At 43.0% G+C, this 24,880-nt stretch overlaps 2 protein-coding genes across 3 annotated transcripts in view; one reads left to right on the top strand and one right to left on the bottom strand.

The window, feature by feature from the left end:
• The window catches only part of fmn2b (formin 2b), a 65,316-nt gene extending 49,637 nt beyond the window's left edge, over positions 1 to 15,679 (top strand). Inside the window, exons 16-19 of one of the 2 annotated variants that reach the window (XM_085465418.1) lie at positions 753 to 804; positions 11,361 to 11,510; positions 11,622 to 11,703; positions 12,145 to 15,679. In XM_085465418.1, coding sequence (XP_085321544.1) covers positions 753 to 804; positions 11,361 to 11,510; positions 11,622 to 11,703; positions 12,145 to 12,171 — 311 coding nt within the window. In that variant the 3' untranslated portion in view covers positions 12,172 to 15,679. Of the gene's footprint in view, positions 1 to 752; positions 805 to 11,360; positions 11,511 to 11,621; positions 11,704 to 12,144 lie in introns of those variants that run through there. The other variant, XM_085465419.1, reaches the window with a different exon arrangement.
• Positions 15,680 to 18,108: 2,429 nt separating this feature from the next.
• On the bottom strand, positions 18,109 to 19,863 carry LOC146702516 (uncharacterized). The gene is made up of 4 exons (XM_085467188.1): positions 19,414 to 19,863; positions 19,158 to 19,315; positions 18,656 to 18,746; positions 18,109 to 18,453 (listed from the first exon to the last, which is right to left on the bottom strand). The coding sequence occupies exons 1-4, from the start codon at positions 19,513 to 19,515 to the stop codon at positions 18,109 to 18,111; spliced, it is 696 nt and encodes a 231-aa protein (XP_085323314.1). The 5' UTR covers positions 19,516 to 19,863.
• Positions 19,864 to 24,880: the final 5,017 nt, after the last annotated feature.

Raw genomic sequence — 24,880 nt, forward strand, 5'->3', positions numbered from 1 at the left:
ATTGTGTCTATATACCATGTGATTCACTGATTTGTTTGCACGAATGAGCAACTGAACAGATGTACCTAACAAACTGCATGGTGAGTGTATCTAGTGAGTGGGATAAGATGCCTCAAATCACCCTTTCTAATGTGTTTTCAGTAATTTTCTTGTGCTATAAGTATGATTTCTTGTGTTTTTGGAGAAAGAAGTCCTACCATCAATTAATGCTTTAATTTTAAACGACCCTTTAAGATTAAAGCATCAGCCTAAGCCTAAGGTGACCCTTAGGCTTAGGCTGATGGGGGCATCCCACAATGCACTGACTAGTTTTTCATTCACTGTGTGGTTACACACCACTCTGCACTTAATCATTAGTTGTTGTTATCAATCTTTGGCTCTGTTACGCAGTGTGTCTTTTATCCTGTCTTGCTCCCATCACCCCAACTGGTTGAGGCAGATGGCTGCCCCTACCTGAGCCTGGTTCAGCTGGAGGTGTCTTCCTGTTAAAAGGGAGTTTATCCATCCCACTTCACCAAGTAGAGTCTTTAACTTAAAATATAAAGCACCTTTAGGCAACCGTTGTTGTGATTTGGTGCTATATAAATAAAACTGAATTGAATTGAAATTGAAAGTGTCTATAGTATGAGTACACTTGAGGACAGAGCATATAATTTTCTACTGTAATAAATGGACATTCATGATAGCAAATCCAATCACTGTCTCATGATTTACACACATATTGACTTCATGTATTGTTCCTCCTTTCTTAGCTAAAAGTGAACTGGAGATGCTGGATTCTCAACTCAGCAGCACTCATAAACTGTAAGAGCGACCTTCTTTATTTGTTATATTTGTGACAGTACTGTCTCTTTAACATATATCATCTAATTTCAGAAAAACATTAAAACATTGCACAGAACTCCAATACCATTACATTTTGACTGGTTTGTACCAACCAGTTATCCCCACCGCTGTGTAACAGACGCAAGTCAGCAATGTTTTTTAGACTACATTTCACATATAAAGTGTGCATTTCTATCCTAAAGAGGCATTAATGACACAAGTTATAGGTTTGTAAACAAAGATAACCTGGTTTGAATCCTTTTTTAATTACTGCATTTGGCACTTTGTACTCACTGTTTACATATAGGAAAAGCTATTGGTTAGGAGTAAAATATGTCAAATCACCTGAGAAAGCCTACAAATTGAAAACTTGGATAGAATTTGTAGGCCATCCCTTTCCCTTTGCCTTCTCCTCCTTACCCTACCCTACAGTTCCTTTCATAATCTTTATTCATTAGACATGAAGTGTCATATATTTCAGGCCTTTTTAAATTTTGATTATGATTCATCAGTAATTATTTTAATATTTCATTTTGAGTGCCAGAAGTTTATTATTCAAATAGCATAAACACTATATACACTGTATTGCCAAAAGTATTCACTCATTCATCGAAATCATTTAATTCAGGTGTCCCAATCAGCTTCCATGGCCACAGGTACATAAAATCAAGAATGGCTTGCTCTCAGGAACTGTGAAATCCATAATGGTACAGTGATAAAATGCCACCTGTCAACAGGTCCACTCATGAAATATCCTCACTATTAAATATTTCAGTAGCAGATGTTAGTGGTATTGTAACATAGTAAAGGGACTGGGAATAACAATTCAGCAACAAAGTGACAGGCCATGTAAAATCACAGAGCAGGATCAGCAGATGCTGAGACACATAGACTCATAGCTCTGCCAACTTTCTGCAGAGTAGATCCCTACAAACTTCATGTGGCCTCCACGTGGAATTCAAAGACATCCTGAAAATAAAAGTGAAAAAATGATGCAGCAAGATGTATGCCCCCTCACGTGCTTGTATGCATGCCTCACAATGAGAAGAAAGCTCCAAGACAGGTGCAAGCCACTGCCTGGCCTGTAGAGGTCTGTGCGTCTGTCCATAAATATGCCTCCCCAGACTATCACTGACCCACCACCAAACCGGTCAGCTGAATGATGTCACAGGAAGCATAATGTTCTCCATGGTCTCTTCAAACCCTTTCACATCTGTCATGTGTGCTCAGGGGGGCAACCGCTCTCATGTGCTAACATCACCTGGTGCCAGCGGTTGACCTGCCAAGCCAAGTCAACTTTATTTATAAAGCACTTTAAAAACAGCAACCAGTGACCATTGTGTGGAACATAGCAATAAAAAATAAAATTGAAATAAATAAAATAAGTACATATAAAATAATGACTAGAATTAAAATTACAACACAAAATAAGAGCATTGACAAATGCAAGATCTAATTAAAATGAATAAAAACAGTCAAAAAAATAATTTAATTTAATAAATAAATAAAATCAACAAATCTCACACTGCGTCCAATGACAAGCAGAAGAGGTGGGTCTTAGAGAGGCCTGTCTAATGTGAAACAGCAATGAATTCCCCAATTTGGGAGCCACTACAGCAACAGCATTGTCTCTGAACCACCACTATGTCCTTCGCACATCTAAGAGCAGTTGGTCAGCTGATCTCAGTGATTGGGAAGGGGAGTGTTTCAAAGAGATCTTTTAACAGCATGTTTTTTGTTTTGTTTTGTTTTAGCCAGCTGTCTCAGCTAAAAGAAGCTAACCCTGCACTGATCTGACTGCTCAATCTAAAATCACTGTCCATCCTAAAACCCAAGTTTGTAACAGTAAGCTTTACATACTGTGCTAGCAGCCTGTGTCTACAGGAAAAGACCCACCAGTGACACCAAATTCAAATTCAAATTTTATTTGTCACACACACACAACCATACACAGTATGACATGGGGGTGAAATGCTTGTAGCTGTACAATGCCCGACCATTAAATGACAGAAAAAGGTTTTACAGTATTTACAATTTACAGTTTACTACAAAATTTACAAATTAACTTAGAAATTTACAGTAAAAAATGTGCAAATAGCAGAAAGAGATTATAAGGATTATAAATCATAGGAAATGTGTGGTAGTGCGTGTGGTGATGTGTGTGAGAGTCCAGTCTTATAGTGACGTGTGTGGGAGAGTCCAGTCCTACACCTGGTTCAGGGCCCGACTAGCCTGGGGGAAGAAGCTCCTCCTCATTCTCTCTGTTTTGGCTTTAAGGGAGCGGAAGCGCTTCCCAGACCTCAACAGTGAGAAGAGTCCATTGTTGGGATGGGAGAGGTCCATCATAATCTTCCTAGCTTTGGACTTGCACCGCTTGGTGTAGATGGACAGCAGGTCAGAGAGCTCTGATTGAATGATGCGTTCTGCTGAGCGCACCACCCTTTGCAGATCTCGTCTGTCCTGCTTGGTGCTGTTCCCAAACCAGGTGCAGATGTTTGCCGTCAGGACGCTCTCGATGGTGCAGGAGTAAAAGTTCTTGAGCGCCTTCAGTGGCAGATGGAAGTCTCTAAGTCTTCTGAGGAAGAAGAGACGCTGACGGGCTTTTCTGGACCTGACACAACAACTTCTGTCTTATTTTTATTAAAATTTAGGAAGTTTAGAGCCATCCACACTTTTAACTCCTCAAGGCTAAAACTAAAGTTTTCATTGAGTAGGCATGGTTTTGTGTTAGGGGTACGTAAACCTGTATAACATCTCCATAACCATGGAAAACAATTTTGTGCTTTCTAAAAATAAAACCAAGGGGCAGCAGATACAAATAAGATACTAGAGGCGCAAGTATCAAGCTCCATGGAAGGAAAAGGAGCAGAGGAAGATCTGAAATCATGTAGCCCAACCTATAAAGTTTTCTGATACGTGTAGGATCTGGTGGATTGGCCAGATGCTGGCTGGCAGGTGGATCAGGGAGAGGGGAGGCAGCCGTCGGTCTGACTGTCAGGTGAACTGAACTTCAGGTAAGAAGTTCTGACCTGCAGTCTATCTGGGTCAGATATAAACCAAGTTTAGGTGGAGTTTATTTTCGTTGTGCTGACTTTTTACAGTCAGTTACAATAACTCGTACTGCGTACTAGCTAGCATGTTATATGTTATTGCTAGCAGTTTCTATACAGCTGGGTGGGTGCTACGGTGTTACTGATAGTGAACGTTATTTTATTCATAAGGTTAGTTAGTAGAGTTGCCTACCGTCCTGTAAAAAGACAGAATCGTCCCGCATTCAGAGAAATTATTACGCGTTTCGTGTTGAGCTGAGAAGGGACGCAGTTTGTCCCGGACTTCAGCTAGGATGGAAAAAGACACAGAGGTGGAGTTATTCTGCTGCACAGCTGCCTCTTCTCCTCTCATTCTCTTCCTCTCCTGTTGCTACTTTAATCATGAAACTGATCAAAGGTCAGCTGATCGGCTTTTCTCTCTTGTTTGTTTATCGCCCACTTTGCGCCAGATGTTGCGCTAAACAACAGCAGCATGTTTAAGCTTGATCAGCTGTTGTTAGAATTTATTTAATATTAGTTTCTAGTATCAGCTGATGTTTGCTGGAGCCACAGCTGTAAAGCTGCTGGTCATGATGTCGGTTTGGTTACTGAATTATCAGAGCTGAACAGGTGATGGAGAAACAGGTAGTGATGGGCAGATGAAGCTTCATGAAGCACTGAAGCTTTTCATCCAATTGGTTCACCCCAGTGCAAAGCGTCATCATTTTCAGCTCCTCCCATAAATGAAGCAAGCCTCGATACGCGCATCGCGGAAACGCCCCCTCAATTTCTCAACACAAGCTTCGCAACCTCGATACAGAACGTCACATCACTAGAAACAGGTTTACCTTTTAGGTGACATGAATAAGTTGGAGGGAAGTTATGAACTGTTTCTGAGAGACAAATAACACCAGGATCCTTTTCTATGTAGCTGACGGCTGGTAACTGTGCAGGGGCGGGTCTAGCAAAGTTCTGCCAGGGGGGCAGGGAAAGAGGGGCACAAAGAAATACTTTCTTATTCTCATTTAAAATGTCTGGCTGTTATTAAATAATTATCTGAAGCTTACAACCAAAGTTTTTATCTGACATAAAATGTATAGAAATCATACATATACCAACAACACTGTCACAACAGCATTTGTTTTCATTCAAAGGCTTTATGGCTTTAATACCTGGTGGGCCGGTCTTTAGTGAAAATGCCCGGGCTGGTTTTTTGTGTCCCAGTCCAGCCCTGGGCACGACATGCAGTGAAATAATCTGAGAAGGTGCATCAAAAAATAAATGGCCGCGCCAGCGGTGCACATTGCAAATCAGCTCACATTACACACATTAGTTGTTCCTCTTCTTAATGACAGTATCTTAGCTAACAACCCCAACTACCAGATTCAACTTGTAATTGGCTAAAAATAACTTAGCCTACTGGTGAGAGGGTCGTTGTTAGCCTTCCACATTCCGACACTTCAAAAGCTTCAGAAGCTGTCCACTCAGCTCAGCATCAGCACCACGGAAATACACGGATACATCCGTAGACTCGAGACACAAGGCGTCTTTGGGACTTTCAGGTGTATGGACCAATGTTTTATTTTCTGATCAAACCAGAAATCTTTAATGAGCAGCTAGATTAGTCTCACATTAACTGGCTGAGTTAATGCCAGTTAATGCAACATCGAAGCAGCTGGAATCCACAGCTCTGAGTGTTCATGGAGCTGCATGTTCACCTGCTGGACATCACTACCTGACAAGTTTAACTGTCTTCAGAACATTGCAGAGGCCTTATTGACAGTATTTGGCTCTACATATCTGTGTGAGCAGATTTCCTCTCACATGAGTCCTCAGGTAGCCTCTGAATGCTGGACACTCGCAGACCTGTGTCTCTGAGTGGGAGACCAAAGATCACATTAACATGTGTGTCTCTGTATTAACAAACATGCCATATTGGCCCAGTTTATTTTTCTTATTATTGTTGTGAGGAGACCATAAATAGCATTTGTATTTTCCGTTGTACAGTTCATTTGCTGTTATGAGTTCTTGTTATGGAGAAAAAGTGTCTTTTTCTCCATAACATAACAAAATAGCTGATAACGCTGATAGCTGCCAACATCTGCAAACAAATATAATTCTAGAAAGTTGTTCTATATATTGTGTAACTGTTCATATAGAGCGTTATTAAATTTATTGCTAATGCAATCATATGGCACACTGACTTCTGAGGAAATTTTAAATGGCACTCGCCATCAGAAAGGTTGCCGACCCCTGGTCTAGGAGAACTAGCATCATATAGTTTCCTGAATCTATAGCCAGGAGTATGTCATTAAATACCCTCAGCAGTGCAGATTCTGTGCTAGAGACCAGATTAAAAAATACATTGTTTTAATTAAAAAACACCTTCAATTGACTGTAAACAGAATTTCTGAAAGAAAAGGAAATATTACTAATAGGCCTAAAGTTAAATAATTCAGTATCCAACTGTCCAGGCCAGGTTTTTTGATCAGTGGTTTCACTGTTGCATGCTTAAAAGGTTTAGGAACAGCTCCTGAGTACAGGTAGCCCAACCAGTAACATTTTCTGAACCAAACTAAGCCAACAATTCTTTAATATTTGAACAACACCTGCAGTGTGCCCTTTTTCAGCTGTCTTTCAGCTTTTCGGGATTCACATCTGACAGCACAAGTTGTGTCAATTATCCAGGGCTCAGATTTGGTTTCAGGGTGCCTGGTTTTTAATGGAGCCACAGTATCTAATACAATTTGGCAGGGTGAATGAAACTAGGAGCAGAGCGTCTCTGTATCTGAAGACACAGACTCGGGAATCCCAGATTTCAGATTGAAATAAGCAGAGAAATGCGCAGTTCAATAATATGACAGTGCCACGCAGGGGTGTGAGGTTTAACAGGTTTAACAGGGCAAGGCAATGTCAAATAAGACAGGCTTATGATCTGAAAACACTTTATCACAGATGGTTAAGTCTGAAACAGACAAATCAGAATCAGAATCAGAATACTTTATTGATCCCTGGGGGAAATTATTTTTTGTTACAGTGCTCCATTTTAAACCAACATTAAGACAAGACAGACAATACGCTAACTAAGAATAGTACAATATATACATATATATACATACATACATACATAAGTCACTTATAAATAAATATTTGGAAAAGAAACATGTGTAGCTGTAGCAGCAAACAGTGGATGCGTTGTACAGGGAGATGGCCACAGGCAGGAATGATTTCCTGTGTCGTTCAGTGGTGCTTTTCGGTAATCTCAGTCTCTCACTGAACGAGCTCCTGTGACTGACCAACATGTCATGGAGTGGGTGGGAGGTGTTATCCAACATTGTCTTTATCTTGGACAGCATCCGCCTCTCCGACACCACCTTGAGGGAGTCCAGCTCCATCCCCACAACATTGCTGGCCTTACGGATCAGTTTATTAAGTCTGTTGGCATCTGCGACCCTCAGCCTGCTCCCCCAGCATGCAACAGCATAGAGGATCGCACTGGCCACCACAGACTCATAGAAAATCCTCAGCATTTTCTGGCAGATGTTGAAGGACCTCAGTCGCCTCAAAAAATAGAGACGACTCTGGCCCTTCCTGTAAAGTGCTGTGGTGTTTTTAGCCCAGTCCAGTTTATTGTCAATGTGTACTCCAAGGTATTTATAGTCCTCCACAATGTCAACACTGACCCCCTGGATTGAAACAGGGGTCAAGTGTTTCCTGGTCTTCCTGAAGTCCACGATCAGTTCCTTGGTCTTTGCCACGTTGAGCTGCAGATGATTCTGCTCACACCACGTGACAAAGGAGTCGACCACAGCCCGGTACTCTGTCTCATCATCCCTGCTGATGCATCCAACCACCGCAGAGTCATCAGAAAACTTCTGAAGATGGCATGTCTCTGTGCAGTGGCTGAAGTCTGTGGTGTAGAGGGTGAAGAGGAAGGGGGAGAGGACAGTCCCCTGTGGTGCCCCTGTGTTGCTAATCACCTTGTCAGACACACACTGTGGGAGACGTACATATTGTGGTCTTCCTGTCAGGTAATCAACAATCCAGGACACCAGAGAAGCATCCACCTGCATCGCTGCTAACTTATCACCCAGGAGGGTCGGCCTGATGGTGTTGAAAGCACTGGAAAAGTCAAAAAACATGACCCTCACAGTGCTCGCCGGCTGGTCCAGATGGGTGTAGACACGATTGAGCAGGTAGATGATGGCGTCCTCTGTTCCGAGACGAGGCTGATAAGCGAACTGAAGGGGATCCAGATGTGGTCTTACTATGGGTCGCAGCTGGTCCAGGATGAGCCTTTCCAGGGTCTTCATGATGTGGGAGGTCAGTGCCACGGGCCTGTAATCCTGGGGGCCACTGGGACGTGGCGTCTTTGGTACAGGGACGAGGCATGATGTCTTCCACATCACCGGGACCCTCTGCAGACTCAGACTCAGCATAAACAGTTTATGAAAGACTCCACACAGCTGGGGGGCACAGGTCTTGAGGACGAGGGGACTCACTCCGTCTGGTCCAGCAGACTTGCCTGAGTGAAGTCTCCTCATTTGCATCTCAACCTGGTATTGAGTGAAGGTGATGGGTGGGGGAGGGGTGTCAGGAATCTCACAGGAGGCAACATGTGAAGAGAGAGGCTGGCACAGTGGTGTGGCTCTGGATTCCAGGCTGACTGCAGGTGAGGTTGTGGGGGTGGGAGCAGACACTGTGGTGTCGAATCTATTGAAAAACAGATTCAACTCGTCGGCTCTATTCTCACCTCCCTCAGCTCCCCTGCTGTTGGTTGGCCTGAATCCAGTGATGGTCTTCATGCCCCTCCACACCTCTCTCATGCTGTTCTGCTGGAGTTTCCACTCCAGCTTCCTCCTGTAATTGTCCTTAGCCTCTCTGATCTTGTCCTTTAGTAACACCTGGACCTTCCTCACCTCCTCTTTGTTGCCCCCTCTGAAAGCCCTCTTCTTGTTGTTGAGGAGGGCTTTGATGTCCTTAGTCACCCACGGCTTGTTATTTGGGTAACAATGAACAGTCTGAGCTGGAACAATGGAGTCGGTGCAGAAAGTTATGTAGTCTGTGATACACTCAGTAAGCCCATTGATGTCCTCGGCGTGAGGCTCACAAAGTGTTTCCCAGTCGGTCACCTCGAAACAGCCCTGTAGTTCTGCTAAGGCCTCCTCTGACCACCTCCTGACAGTCCTGGTGGTCACAGGTTCCCTCCTCACAATTGGCACATAGCAGGGGGTGAGGTGAATCAGGTTATGATCTGACCTACCAAGTGGGGGGAGGGAGGAGGAGCTGTATGCATCCTTGACGTTAGCATACAGTAAGTCTAAAGTTTTCTCTCCCCTGGTGGGACAGTCCACATATTGTTTGAATGTTGGTAGTGTATTGTCCAGTGATACATGGTTGAAGTCACCCGAGATCACAATAAGGGCACTCGGGTGCTGAGTCTGTAGCCGAGCTATGGCAGAGTGGATAGTGTCACATGCAGCTGTGGGGTTAGCAGAGGGGGGAACATAAACAGCCACCAAGATGACGTGAGAGAATTCCCTGGGTAAATAATACGGCCTGAGTCCAACAGCACACAGTTCAGTGTCCGGGCAACAAATCCTTTCTTTGATTGTTATGTTGGCAGGGTTACACCACCGGTTGTTAACTAAAACAGCAAGCCCACCTCCTTTACGCTTACCGCTAGCGATGCTGTCCCTGTCCGCCCGAACAGTGTGGAAGCCTTCCACGGAAGCATTCTCATCGGGAATGACCTGGTGCAGCCATGATTCGGTGAAACACATCAGGCTACACTCTCGGTATTCCCTCTGACTCTGTACCAGTGCTGAGAGCTCGTCGATTTTACTTGCCAACGATCGCACATTTCCCATCACGATAGACGGCAGACACGGTTTAAACCTCCTCCTCGCTTCGAGCCTCCGCTGTCTCACCGTCACCTTTTTTCTTCTCTTCTGTCCTTGACCTCTGCATCCCCGATGTGTTTTCCTCCAAATTTCAGCTGGTACTTCTGCGGGCACTTCTGCGGGCCTGGCCAGCGAGCCGGCCGGCATCAGGGCGATCAGCTGATCTCTGGAGTAAACAGTCCGTGCGTGTAGGAGATGTGCCGCGGTCCCGTTCCTTGATAAAAGTAACAGTTCCACGGCCACCAGAAGAACAAAAACTCTCTCAATCCACATGATTGAGTAAGAGATAGAAAACGGAGGAAAATACAAGTCAGAAAAAAAAAAGAATACGTAAGAAAAAAGAGCTAAACTAAGAGAAAAGCAGGAGCGACTGTAACAGGCTGCACGCTGGTTGGCGCATGCGCACTAAACCATGTGTTAGTCCAGACACCAACTGTATAAAATTAAGGGCCAATTAGGCTTAAAAAGTCCTTTAACCATTGGTTTGTCAGGACAGCAAATATGTACATTAAAATCACCAATATTAAAGACTTGATTATATTTAGGCATGACTTCAACCAATAATTTAGAAAAGTCATTTAAAAAGTCCTTATTACATTTATGTGGTCAACAGATCTCAGCACATAACACAAGGTGAGAGTGACCCAGCTCAAATAAGCTCAGTTCAGAGCTGGAGAATGGAGACACTGATGGAGATAGCGCCTTACTTTTTGTTTTTAAGATGCCATAGAAAGGTGCACCAGACAGGCCTTCAGCCTCACCAGCGTACCGCTGTGTCGCCTGCACCAACAGTGATGCTTCCTCCAGGAAGCATTGTAATCAGAGTGCAGGAGAGTTAGTGATAACTGTCAAAAACGGGAAAAGTCTTTTGGCCACCATGAAGACACTTCACTCTGGCAGAAACTCAAAAATGCAGGAGACTATGATAATAAACCAGTAGAGTTAAATTTTGAGTAAGTAATGCATGGCAAATCTTCCGGAATGGCACTTAATAATATGCCATCGTGGATGAATTAAACTACCTGTGCAGCGTCTGTAGGGTCCAGGTATTCTTGCTACGGGTGCCTCATGCTACCAGTAGCAAGAAGTTGGACATTTCTTTTTTTATATTTGAAATGCTGTATTCTTTATTTTCATGAGTTACAGGCTATAACCGTCAACTGAAATATCTCACTTGTAATGAATGCTTTTCAATGCTTAGCATGATGACGTATAGTAGACGTCAGTATAGTATATAAAGAAAGAAGTATCAGAGCATGAACACTGCATTTCTTTTTTTCAGCCTCTCTCATAGTCACTGACGTTAGTGGTTTCAACTCTGTGAAAAATTTAAACATCAGATTAATATCCATTACATTTTGAACATAAAATGCTGTTACATTTCAATTAATGCATCTCCGCACTGGATTGCTTTTGTTATTGTTCTTCTTTCTTATTACTGGCATTGATAACAAAAATGGAATTACTAGCTACATTATAAAGCAATTCTGATAAACTCATAGAAACATGAACAAAGTTTATTAGTAAAACAGTCCTGAAACCACTCACACAGAACAAATTTTGTGTCAGATATATATTAAGGTGACAACTGGTGTATTTTCAGGTTCCTGGAACTTACAGTGTTTTTCTCAGTGAAGGCCAAAGCAGGAGAGAAAGAGGTTTCACCTAACACGTTCTTCTCCATTTGGCATGAGTTCTCCTCTGACTTCAAGGACCAGTGGAAGAAGGAGAACAAAACCATTCTCAAAGAGAGGTACAGTTGTTTCTTTATCCATTCTCTTCAGCTTTCTGTCTTGCATCGTGTCATTAAACTTAGCTGTTGAATATGCACTGTGTAACTGCATTAACATTGTATGTTTTGCAGGTTAAAAGCAGCAGAAGAGAGTTTCCGACAGGCCAAAGAGAAGGCATCCTACAGTGTCAAACCTAAACAATCATCGGGAATTGTACGTTGACGTTAAGCTCTTCTTTATTCTCTTTAATCAAAAGTTTGTTCTCTTTAGCTAACAAACTAAAGTTTTAAAATGTATAACATTTTTTTTCTTCATTAATACACTAAATACATCTCATAAGGATTTTTGTCTTTGTGCTGGGAGTATCCACTGGGAAAAACTGGCAGCTCTTCCTATCTTTACTCCACATCATTGAATCTGCATAAGTCTGTCTGAGGGACTCCTTTTCAAATTTAGTTTTAAGACCCAAATGATTTTGGCTTATATTAAGCTTTTTGCTGTAAAGTTGTATATTATAAATTTTTTTATTTATTTGTATTTCTGTATTTATTTATTTTTTGTCAATGCAGTAACACAGGAACCCTGCAAAGTGTTTCCTATGGAACTGGATGGATGAATAATACTCAGTTAATCTCTCTCTCTGTCTTTCTACAGAAAGCCAAGCTTGGCATGAAAATTTGACATAGTGGGCTTGGCACGCTTGTTTTCATGACTTTGGACACCAGCAGTGAATCAACCACAAAAGTATGAAGATGACCGACAAGAGAATTAAGCGACAGAATAAATGAGAATGACCTACAATATGTGCAGACAAGCGATCTCTGGACTTTTTTTCTCATCGTTATTTTTATGTTTGGTCACATTTGCCTGCTCTGTCTGCCTGTTGCTTTAGATGACTATTGGATTCAACAGAATCATGAAAAGATGCTCCTTCAGGGCCATCAGGTGCAAAATATTTACAGTAATCATCAGCATCCCTTGTCTATGGAGCCCAGGTTTAACTGATAATGTAATACACTCATAATCATTAACACCATCAAGTTTCCTAAATAAGTATTTGAAAAATAATTAAAAACAATAAGCAATTATTCCTAACGACACTGACCTTTATTAAGAGCAAATGAGGCCAGTAAGATGTGATGGAAATTAAGCACTAGTGACATGATGGTATTGGATTTACTATGGAAAGTACTGTTGTTGCAGACTTTATCTAATTTTCAGTTAAAAAATTGGGTTCTTGTTTTTATACTCCAAGCAGTAATCCATAATGACTGTGAACCAATAGAACAATTTTTTGTTCAAATATCCATCCATTCTGCTTCTCTGGGGCTGGGTCGCGGAGGCAGCAGCCTGAATGGAGACGCCTAGACGTTCCTCTTGCCAGCCACTTCCTCCATCTTATCCGGGATAACACTGAGGCAATCCTAGGCCAGCAGAGAGATGTAAACTCCTAGGTCTGCCTGAGGACATCCTGACTGGAAAACCTTACTTAGTAGAGCTCTAGGAGACATGCTCATCAGATGTCCGAACCCACTCAACCGGCTCATTTCAATGTGGAGTAGCAGCAGCTCTACTCTGAGCCCCTCTTCATGTCCTTACCCTCTTATCTCTAAGAGAGAGGCCAGCCACCCTTCAGAGAAAGCTCATTTCTGTCGCTCGTATCTGTGACCATAGGTAGGGATAGGGAAGTAGACTGATTGCTAAATCATAGCATCATGTTTATGCTCAGCTCTCTTTTCACCACGATGGACTAGTACAGCATCTGCATCACTGCAGCTGCAGCACCAGTCTGCTCTCCTCACTACCTAAACTCCTCCACTTGGAGCAGCAACTTGTCACTCACCCGCAGAGGGTGAGTGACAAGTTCACCCTTTTCTCACTGACAACCATCGCCTCAGATTTTGGAGATGCCGATTCTAGTTCCCATCGCATCACACAGCTGTGAAACACTCCAGTACGAACGAGGCCACTACCTGATGAAACCAAAAGAACAACAATGTCTGCAAAAAGCAGAAATAAAATTCTTAGGCCACCAAAGTGGAAGCCTTCCACCAACTGGCTACAGGGGCAGTCCCTGTGGAGTTTAACACCCACCGGAAATGAATCTGACTCATTGCTGGCAATGAGCTCATGAAATGCTTTTACAGGGACCCAAATGGCGTGCAGCGATGGGAGTACCCTTACTCCCGAGTCCCAGGTATTTAAACCCTAGTGGTAGTTATCTCTCAAGAGATAACTAGGGTTGATCATGTGCCGTATGTTCTGGACACTCGGGTGAAAAGCAGAACTGAGCTGGACTGATCACCACCGTGTGGTAAGTTAGATAACGCAGCATAAGGTGTGCCCTGAGTTATTAAAGGCTCTGGATGTTGTAGGGCTGTCTTGGTTGATATGCCTCTGCAACATCAGATGGAGAGCTGGGTCGGTGCTTGTGGATTGGCAAACTGAAGAGGTGCTTCCCATCTTTAAGAAGGGGTACCAGAAGGTGTGCTCCAACTGCAGGGGGATCACACTCCTTAGTCTTCCTGGTAAGGTCTATGCTAGGGTACTGGAAAGGAGAGTTCATCCAAACAGGCCTTCAGTGAAGCTGGTTCTGTTTTGTAACGAGCTGTCTTGCTGTAGTCTTCTTCAGACAGTCTCCACTGCCTGGGTTATAGGTATGTAAGTGATGAAAATGAGACCACACCAAAGAACACTATGATCCAGTGTAAGTTTTTGAATCTAGTGGATGAAGTCAGTAGTTTTCAATATGAAAGGGGGGTGTTCCACAGGAGGGGAGCCAGGATGGTGGTGAGGAAATTGGAAACTTTGTAGGTGGCAATTTAGTATTAAAAGCACTGTGTGAATGTGTGTGCGTGCTTTAAACGTTTCGATCAGAAAGCCTTGAAAAGAGTTACTTTATTTATAAAGTTTAGCCTGTTTGAAGGCAGGAAGAAAACTGGCAACAATGCCAGTTGTGTGAGTTACACTTATCAATATCACAACTTTATCATTAAGACACAGGAGAATCTGATGGGTTATAGTCAAGTATTCCAATAACATTTATTTCCAAATTGGCATGGGGCAGTTTTAGTTTTTATTCTTTCGGCTCTAGTCCCAGTCACGATTAATGGTCTGAGAGCGATTAAAGAATAAATACAAAAAAACCCAGCCCAATAACAGACACTATTTTAGATATTATTTTTAGACACTAGTTTAAAATTTTAAACCCTTCTGTTCTCTGTGCACAGAGTTCCACAGGTACATGCTCTATGAATGGTGCTGCTGTCTTTTGGACACTTGATTGGTCAATAGTAGTTTCATACTTGTTGCTATCCAATCTGGAACCTAACCTGCTCCGGATAAGGTTAGGTTACCATAGTGAGGTACCCCAGTAAGAAATCAACCACCTTTGTAACACAGAACACATAGGGTTAACCCCCCAGGTTACCTGAATAAGACAAAATCCTGTGTCTACAGGAGTCTCATTGACTAAGGACCTTTTGACAATGACTTGTGACCCTTATCAGTCCAACTTCTGCATCCCATTCTAATGAACTCCAATTTTGGTATTTTAAATGTATTGACTCAAGTCATGGACTCTGCTATTGAAAGTATTAAACACTGGAGTCAAAAATAATATCAAAATCAAGACCTTAAACAGTCCAGCATTCAGAGTTCTCTCATCTGACAACTTCAATTTTATTTTTGTGAACATTCTTTTTTTGTGGTTTAGGAAAAAGAAAGAGAGAATACTGATCTGCAAACACTGTATGGCATTATGTTTGGTTCACAAAAAACATTTCAGGAAAATGTAAGCCTGCAAAGAAAAACTCATGATCGGTCTTTGTAAAACACCCATATGCATCTGGATATTTCATTTCTTCTCTTATGTATTTACTGGGACAGAACTCTTTGTAACTATCAGATGATATCACTATGATTGCTGTTTACTGTAGGTTTGGTTTTCTTGTAACTGTGAGTGAGAGTGTAAACCATTTCCAGAGATTACACAGAGCCAACCAGCTTGCCTGTGCTGAAGACTGGCACTGATAATTGCATTAGAAGATACTCATGGCTATACTGGGCTTTAATGTGTAGATTCTGACTGTAACTTGCCATCTTTTAAAATCAACAGAAATACAGCCATAGACACATCCTTGTAAATTAAATCATCTCGCCTCAATAAACCTCTCACTTTGTGATTCTGCATCCTCAACACCATTCAGACTGTCTTTTAGCAGAAAATCCAAGTCAGCATACATTTGTACAGCTGGTATGCCAAATCTGACAGGCAGCATTTTGCAGGTGTTGCAGAATTAATGTAAAGTAATAAAATGTTAAAGAAATAATATGAGCATCAGCATGATGTTTACAATTGCAATCTAGTTTGGGGCAGTGCTGTTCCAGCATCAGGCTGATCTAGCACAAAGTATGATGTGGGAACTGTGAGTGGCTTGCAAACATTGGAGGAGTGGAAACACTGCGTGCAGGGGGGTCAAGCAACTGTTTTTGATGTGGAAAAATAAAAGAACTTGGAATATCTGAGATCAATCCAAGGCTCAACTTCCATCCCATCCAGGTGGACACTGCTGTTCACCCAGTTTGAATTTTGCCCTTTCCTGTTGTTCATTGTCAAGCCAGATACCTTGTGCTGTCAGTTAGAGCCTGACTTGCGTTGCTCACCTAACTTTCACCAGAAAGTACACACACTGGGTCTGTGACCCAGTGCCATGACACTTTCCAGCAGTTTCCTTTGTGATTCTTTCCTTATAATGCTGCTTTATTGAACATGTGCTCAGCATCAGTTCTAACAACACAACAACAGGTACGACAGCTAAGAATAAAACTCCCACTAGGCAGCCCTAACGCAAAAGCATATCAGATGGCGTAAAGCCGCAATGCCCCCCACAGTTCAACACAGGCACTAACATAACCCAGTATATGACACCTTCTTCTTCCAGCGGTCTCTATATCATCTGCCTACATCATCCGCTTTCCCTAGCATCCTCCTCTGTCACACCAACCCTCTGCATGTCCTCTTTCACAACATCCATGTATCTGTTCTTCATCTTTGGCTCCTCCCTGGCAACTCCAAATTCAACACCCGTTGTCCATTATATCCACTATCTCTCCTCTGCACAAGTCCAAACTATCGTAGCCTTGACTCTCCTACTTTGTCCCAAAACTACTCCACGTGAACTGTCTGTCTGATATGCTGATTTCTATTTTTTTTTTCATTCTAGTCACTCCCAATATAAATCTTAACATCTTCAGCTATGCTGCCACAAGCACAGTGCTATCATTTCAAACCATAAATTAAAGTAGGTTTCACTACCATCTTGCAAATCCTAACTCACGCCTGGGATGGGTATCGTTTAGGTTTTATCCGATACCAGTACCAAAACGGTACTTTTGAAACGGTGCCGGTGCTTAAACGGTGCTTAAAGAATGAAGAACACAAACTTTGTCCAAAAATCTCTCATGTTCAGCTGTTTTTTTTTTGTAAAAAGATAACAATGTTAGTCTTCTCTGCAGCTATAGGGCATATATGGTATCACTCCTGGCTGGAAGCAGTGCTTAAACAATGGAAAAACACAAACTTTGTCCAAAAACCTCTCATGTTTAACTGTTTTCCACTTTTTCTTTGGTCATTTTAGCCTTTTTGGCCAGGGTGAAGGGAGTATCTGCCATCAAACAGGAAGACAGCCGCATGTAGCTATGATGATGTTTGCTAGTTCACCTTACATGCATTAATGTAGTAACGTGGTTAGCCTACTCAACGTAAATTACACACGAACAACATGAAGTTACTCACGCAGAGAAGAACGGCTGCTGCTGCATCATCATCCTCATCATTTCTGCTACACTGGCAGGGCTAGGGGCCAGGACTCTCCTCTTCGGGTTTTTGGGGGATGTTGCTGACTCCAGGTCCGATAACAGGCACCACACCCGCAGTAGATGTGCACAGTGTGAGGTCTCGCAGCAAGCTATCAAATACGGCGCATTTCTCGGCTTTTAAAAAAACGCTATGCGTCGCCAGGTGTTTCATCAGATTTGAGGTGTTACCTCCTTTGACAGTACACTGTAAGAAGTCATCTATAGAATCTACCCAATAAATCTGAGGTAACAATTTGCATTGACTTTTTTGGGGTAGATTTAGTTCAATATATTGTGTATAAAATAACTTCAATAAAAAGCTATGAAATACTTAATTAAATTGGGTAAAATTTACCCCATATTTATGTATACATTCAACAGCTGCTTACTCATTGAAATGAGGTAAAATTATCTCATGTTTGCTAGTTGGTAATACCTGATAATTACTAATAAAATTTAATTATTATCAGTTGATAAACATTACCTATTCATATAAGGTAAAATGCACCCCCCCCCCCCCCCCAAAAAAAATGGTTCCTCATCTCAAAGTTTTTATTCCATAAAAATACAGAATAAAGTGCAACACAACAGCTAATGCAGACAACACTTTCAAAGGCCACTCATTCCATTTTAAAAGCCAAAAGCACAGAAACTCTACAAGTTGTTTCTGTGCATGTACGTTATCAAACATATGGATAGATAGAACAGAACACTAACACCAACATGCAATAGTTTCTGTGCTTGCTGTCAGAAGAAAAATTACAGCTCCACCAAGCTATGTCCTCTGGGAACAAGAGGGGAAAGGTGTGTGCATTGCATAAGCTTATTTTTGAGGCCGTGGACCCTTTTCAGTAGTTTCGCCCCGTCAAGTTCCAAAAACAGTTTTTGAAAAGTGTCAGATGTGTTCTTCAGCTCCTTCGGATATTCGAGGTTGAGGGCATATATCAGTCCCATCAGCAGTACACATGCCTTTGCTCGGCTTCCACATCCCTCCATCACTTGGTTTCCCTCAATCACAATGGACACATCTGATGGATCCTCCTCAGCCATGATGTTGTGGATCACGATCACCTTCATCATATTGTCTGTGTAATCCTCACATTCCTACGTGTTAAAAAGAAAGAAACAAAAAGCATACACATGTTTTATTTTATTTAAGATGCTTTTTCAATATATTTCAGTTGATCTGAAGAGGGGAGTGGACACGATGGATAGAGAAGGGGAGAACAGGGGATAGGAGAGGACAGGAGAGAAGAACATTAGGATCCCTTGAGTTAATAAGTAAACTGTTATCAATATGACAAACCTGGCAGTCATGAAAAAGATCTTCTTGTCTTTCCCCGAGGTAGCTAATGAGGCAGCAGATAAGGAGATCCCTTTTCTTCTCGATGCTCTGTGTCTGTAGGGAGATACAATTTAGTGAAAAGACTAAGTCGAGTGATTTACTTACATTAAGACTGAATTCCTTAAAAACAAAAACATGGCTGATGCCTCTCTCCAGCTTTCAACAGGTGAGAGGCTGGGTACACCCTGGACAGCCAATCACAAGGAAACATAGAGACAGACAGGATAAACAACCACGCACACACTCAAACCTAAGGACAATTTGGAGAGACCAATTAACCTGACAGCCATGCTCTCTGACTGTGGGAGGAAGCTGGAGTACCTGGGGGGAACCCACACATGCACAGGGAGAACATGCAAACTCCATGCATAAAGACCCTGGGCCGGGATTTGAACCCAGGACCTTCTTGCTACCCACTGCAGCCCTCCATAATTACATATTTGTGAAAAAAGTCAAATAACATAGGTCATTCAAAGTGTCCAGCAGAGGTCTCATCTTGGAACCAGCAGCTCCTCCTTTGGCAGGCATAAGCTGCAAAAGACCTGGTGTGTACTCATCAAGTTTCAGCATGAATGTCTCCACCAAAGAAACTGTGGTGATGCGTCTGAACTCTTCGATGAGCTAAGAAGTAAGGGGACAAAAAAATGACATTTCAATTTGTTGACATTTGTTTGACATTTGTTTTTTGGTGGATAGGAATAGTTATCACACATACTCACCTGAGCCTCAGTGAATAATGCTGGCCACCTTTCTTTTAACTCACCCACAGAGGGGCAGAGGCTGACCACTCCAAGTCTTCGGCTAGAGAACGTTTTATTCATTTTTTCTGCAATTATCTTTGCGTTGTTTTTCTTTGTTATTTCATAAATTAATTCCAGCCTCTCTTTCTCCAGTGTCTCTTGGGTTTCTCCAGTAGGATGCGGAGGGAGATAATTAACCTCTGCTTTTTTTTGGCTTTTTTACATTCTTTGATGGCACTGCATCAGCTGGATGCTTCCTTTTTAAGGCATTAATTTCAATTTCCGGGTAAGAAAATTTTCGAGATCTTAGCTTGGCACGGTAATTGTGCATCTTGTTTTTTATGCGCTGCTGCCAGCCATATAAGCCGGCAAATGATCCTGGCTCCTTAAGACACGCAAACTTTGAAACCAAGGCTTCAGGCACTGAGAGGATCTGCTGATTGGCTGGGTAAGCAGTGTACGAAAAAATTACTTTTGCAAGGTCTTGCATTGTTGCTGATTTAACACTGGCATCCATAAAAGGTCTTCCAGTGTTGCGATATGAGTTGTTTGCCTCAGCGAGGATTAGTTGTATGTCTCGGGAAAACTCCGGTACTTGAAATGGCACTGGCCACGCAGCAGGGCGACATGAATCAGGGAGAATGATGGTGTCACTGGACCTTGACGATGCGCAGTCGGACACCTGTGAGGGTGCATCATGACTGGCAGGGCAGATGTCCGTTTCAGTAGTACTTGCAGGATGGGTGCTCACTGAAGTCGAAGAGTTCAATGCAGACGATGATCCTGATTCACATGCTGGTTGTAAGTCAAGGGTGATTACTGGCTCTTTAAGGATCACTTTAACAATGGCCTTGTCATACAAGTCAGCAGTCGAGATGACACTGAAAAACTGATTGTCAAAGTCTTTGTCTTGGTATAGCAGTCCAAATTCCCCATGTATCCCCGTCCACTGTATTAGGAATTCCTGTTGGAAGTGTCAACTTTTGAATGCTGTGTTCTTCTAAAACGACTCTTAACTGGACTGCCATTGTTTTTTGGTTTGTGTTTCCTCAGCTGTAGAGACAGAGAAAGAAAAGAAATTGAGACAGGTTATTAATAGTTGATAAGCTTACATGCATATATTTTCTTCATTATCTTCTGCCAGAGAAATAAAAGCAGAGATTTAGTTCAGTAGAATTTGGAATAAATAATTTTTGATTGTCATTTTAAGAAGAGGGAGATAAGGGCAATAGAATAGAGGAGGGTTAAGTATGCATCACATGTTTCCATTTTCTTTTTCAATGTTATATGTGTTGTTCCTGTTAAATAAACATTACAATAAACAAATAAGACAGGACGCCCGCCCATATAGTTGTTGGTAAAATAATATATTTTTTCAATAATTTCAATAAGTGCACAAACATTTGATATAACAGAAATAATCAACCCATTACACTTACTCTGATGTGCAAATGAAGTGTTTAAGGGACACCATACGGCCATCTGCTGTATTGTATGCAGCCATGTTTCTTTCAGTTCAGAATGTTTAAGGATTTCTGTCTCTCCTGTGGGCTCTACTTTGAAACTCCTCAGGTGTTCACAGCCTCTAAGCAACTTCAGAACAAACACAGGAGTTCTGTGCACAATGATTATTTGATGGATTTCTGCAAAGTCAGGTAGGCCTCCTGTTGAGCCAAACGGCAGCATCATGCCAATATTATAGTCTGTGCCTAAAATGGTTGCTTTATTTGTCATGTTCACAAAGTCTTCCCTGGAGAACTTCCTTGCAAGGGACTCCTTAATGCTGTCTTTTAGAACATCGACTGCCACTGGAGTCTTCTGGGACACTGACAGTGCTGGCCTTTGGTGGTTGTAATCGTGGGTATGATACGATGTAAATAGCTTACCTTCACTTCTGTGGTTCGATCGGGTTCGATGGAAGCCGAAAAAATTATCACCTTAAAAGCACTTGTTGCAGGCTGCTGAGTTTGCATATTTTGCTGTGAAGTACAGCCAGACTTTTGATCGATTCGCCTTGGGCATTTTTAATCTGTAGCTCTGCTCTAAAAGAACGTACGTACCTGGACCCGCCTACTATCCTCGGAAACATAAAATGATTGGCTAGAATCGAAAACCTCAATATTGACAACCCCCCCCCCCCCCCCCCCCAACATATTTCTAATATAATATACACACTATGTAAAATACAGTTATTATCATGTCATCATGTTTTTGCAATTCCATAACGTTCCAAAAAACAACAAAGCCAGTAACTCCATTTTTGGAAAGTTAATTGTACAATCTGAATAAGCATGATTTAGCAACTTTCTAAACTGAGACAATCACTGAAATTCATAATTTTCTTTTTCTTGTGTCTTTCTTGTGTCAGACTTAAAAACTCCTTTGTCCCACACGCCATCAGACTGTTTAACTCCTCTCTGGAGGGGAGAGGGAGGGGAAACAGGAGGACAAAGGAGGGGGGAACAACTAAGCTGTAGTGCCTCTTCACCTCACTGTGCAATACCTTTTGTGCAATACTTTTGTAAATAGTCAACAGTGCAATAGACCTCAATACTTGAAATGTGCAATTCACTTGTATTTTTATTTTTTATTCCTATTTATTCTATTTATCCCCTTCGTATATTTTATTTATATTGTCTCTGTATTATATATATGTGTGTGTGTGTGTGTGTATATATATATATATAATATTCTGTAACTCTGTAACTTCTGTCGGTGCTGTGCTTTTTTGGAAATCGAATTTCCCAGAGGAACCCACCCGAGGGATTAATAAAGTTCTATCTTATCTTATCTTATCTTATCTTATCTTATGAAGATCATCTGTTTATACGTCTTTGAACTGCTTTTTTTAAAAAAAATAAAAAAAACACCCAGCACGCCCCTGCGGGCGGTTTATCCTTCAAGCTCGGGTCCTCTACCAGAGGCCTGGGAGCTTCAGGGTCCTGCGCAGTATCTTAGCTGTTGAATGAATGAAAAAAGAAAACAAGCAGAAGAAAACGAGAGCAATACAATAAACAACATCACAATGATATATGGGAATATGACAGTAAATACTAAATATTAAACATTATTGTGCAGCACATAAGATCAACAGAACACAGTGTGCTTTGAGGTAGAAGCCAAAAATGGTGTAGTTTGTGGGTGTGAGCACCTGTGTGTACACCTGTGAGCATGGACGCGCTTGATTTTTTAAAAGGTTCCTTCATGTAATGATCTGCTAGAGGTGTGGGGGGGGCCACAGCCCCGTCCTCCAGGGCATGAAGCAGGTATGGAGGAGATCAAAACTCCAGACATCCAGAGGCCCCCAGAACACAAGAGACCAAGGAAGACCAACAGAGGGGCAGCCGCGCCACTGTCCCAGAAAGAGCTGAGGAGAGTCCCAGATGAGGGCTCACTCAGCAGCCGCGGAGCAGAAGCCAGGGGGGGGTTGCAGTGACGCGCCCGTGAGCTCCGCCGGCAGCCAGCTGTGCCTGAGTGACCGAGCCCCAGGCCGAGAGGCCGGGGGCACCCCACCTCCGAAGTGGCCCGAGTGAGCCCCAGGCTCCAGGCCCCATCAAGCAGCCACCAAGGAGTGAGCCGGTGGGTACCCGGACGCCCATCCCCGGACACAAAGAACCACCAACGCACCGATGTCTGAGGGCGTCTGCCACCGGTAGGGGAAGTGGTGGGGGGAGATAGGCCTCCAAACCTTGGAGGGCCTGAGATGTCCCCAGAGAGGTGGCGTCTGATACCCAACCTGACATATAGACACAGACATACAGGCACACACAGACACAAACATCCATTCCCACCCTCATGCTCTCATATGCACTCACTCCACACTCAACCAACGTGGAGACAGACATAGAGAGACGCTGTACACACGATCACACTCCCCAAGCGTACTCTACAAACCGGGTCTAGGTACCCTTGCCCCTGGAGGGGGAAACTGCACCCAGACCCAGGTGATGTTACCCTTTTCCCTGCGGTGGGGAGAAGCAGACCGCCCCGACTCCGCAGCAGCAGGGAGGCCCCACACTCCAGACCCCAATCTGACAGCCAACTCCTCCTCCTAGCACCCCCACTCCAACAGGCTGCAGAGAACGGGGGTGGGAGAAGACTCCAAACCTCCCTCCGCCCGCTCATATGTAGTGTTGATGCATGTGTGTTCTAAGGTGCATTTAAAACCCAGGAGGACATGGAGCTACCTGCCAGAGAGCAGCAGGTAAGCGCATAGCCCCTCCTGATAGCCCTCAATGTCTACGTGTATTTAAAATTGAGAGGTGGGCAACGACGCCAGGGGTGGGGTGTACACCCTGATAGTCTTTTGGATTCCGTGTATCGTGCCCACCCCCAAGATCCTATATGTATGTGTAATGAGAGTGTGAGTAATGTGAATGTCTAAGTTGTGGGATAAAATTGAGGCACAGGCAGCCAGAAGGGGACAGGGGGGGGATGCCTCCCCTGCACCCTGGTGACACACCTCTCCCCCAAGGCCCTGCATGTGTGGGTGATTGTGGTGGAGCGGGAAGAGGGAGGCAGCTGGAGATGGGGAGGGAAAGAAGCCCCCCTGCTGGCCCCCAGTATTAACTCTCTTTTCATTGTAGAAGTTATACAATCAACCAAAACTTTTGCTTTCTTACCTGTACTGAAGCCTTCGATTCGAAAAAAAAGTCGGTTGAATAAGAGGGCTGTCAAGCTATGGCGCAGAACATCCTGGTCATGCTCTGTTTGAACCCCTTTGAAGGCTGGAGCTCTGAGTACACCTTTTTTGTTTTTTTTTGCCTGTCCCATTTGGTTCTTTAGCCGTCAGAATTGTTGTCTGAAGACCAACAAGGATACCCAATGGATTTACTTTGCCAAATGGATCATCGTGGCATTGCAGTATTGGTCCATTTGATCGACCTTTGTTTTTATTGTTTATTATATTTTATTTTCAGATGTTACAGACGGGACAGACATGAGTGAGGGATAGGAAAGGGAGAAAGAAAGAGGAAGGAAAAGAAAAACAGAAGGGGAGAGGGACAGTGAGAAAGGGGGGAAAAAAATCTCCTGGATCACCTGTTGAGAGAGAAAGAATAGAAAACAAGCAAAAAAAACCCAAAGCAACATGCTAAACACAACATCATCGCATTAATCTAGCTAAGTGTAAACAGCAGTAAATACTAAATATTCAATGTTGTTGTGCAGCACGCAGGACAGACAGCGCACAATGTGCTTTCAAGTAGCAGCCAAGAAAGGTGTAATTTAAGTCTACGAGCAGTGAACACCCGTGTGCACACCTGTGTGGGTCAGCGCGCTTGTATTCAAATGGTTTCCACATGTAATGGTCTGCAAGAGGATGTAGAGAGCCATAGCCCTGTCCCCCAGGGCATGAAGCAGGCATGGAGGAGATCCAGACCCCAGACATCCAGAGGCCCCAGAGTGCGAGGGCCCACGGAGGACCACCGGAGGGGCATCCGTGCCA

This window comes from Copadichromis virginalis, linkage group LG8 (genome assembly GCF_057382275.1).
Source record: "Copadichromis virginalis isolate Kocher_CV1m ecotype Utaka linkage group LG8, C_Virginalis_male_GT1.1, whole genome shotgun sequence".
NCBI lineage: Eukaryota > Metazoa > Chordata > Actinopteri > Cichliformes > Cichlidae > Copadichromis > Copadichromis virginalis.

Excerpts from the sequence above, each read along its gene's own strand:
- LOC146702516 (XM_085467188.1), bottom strand. The coding sequence starts at position 19,515 with ATGAATAAAACGTTCTCTAGCCGAAGACTTGGAGTGGTCAGCCTCTGC. Across the intron at positions 19,316-19,413 it reads CATTATTCACTGAGGCTCAG|CTCATCGAAGAGTTCAGACG; the intron begins GTGAGTATGTGT and ends CTTACTTCTTAG. Across the intron at positions 18,747-19,157 it reads CTGGACACTTTGAATGACCT|ACAGAGCATCGAGAAGAAAA; the intron begins ATGTTATTTGAC and ends CTCCCTACAGAC.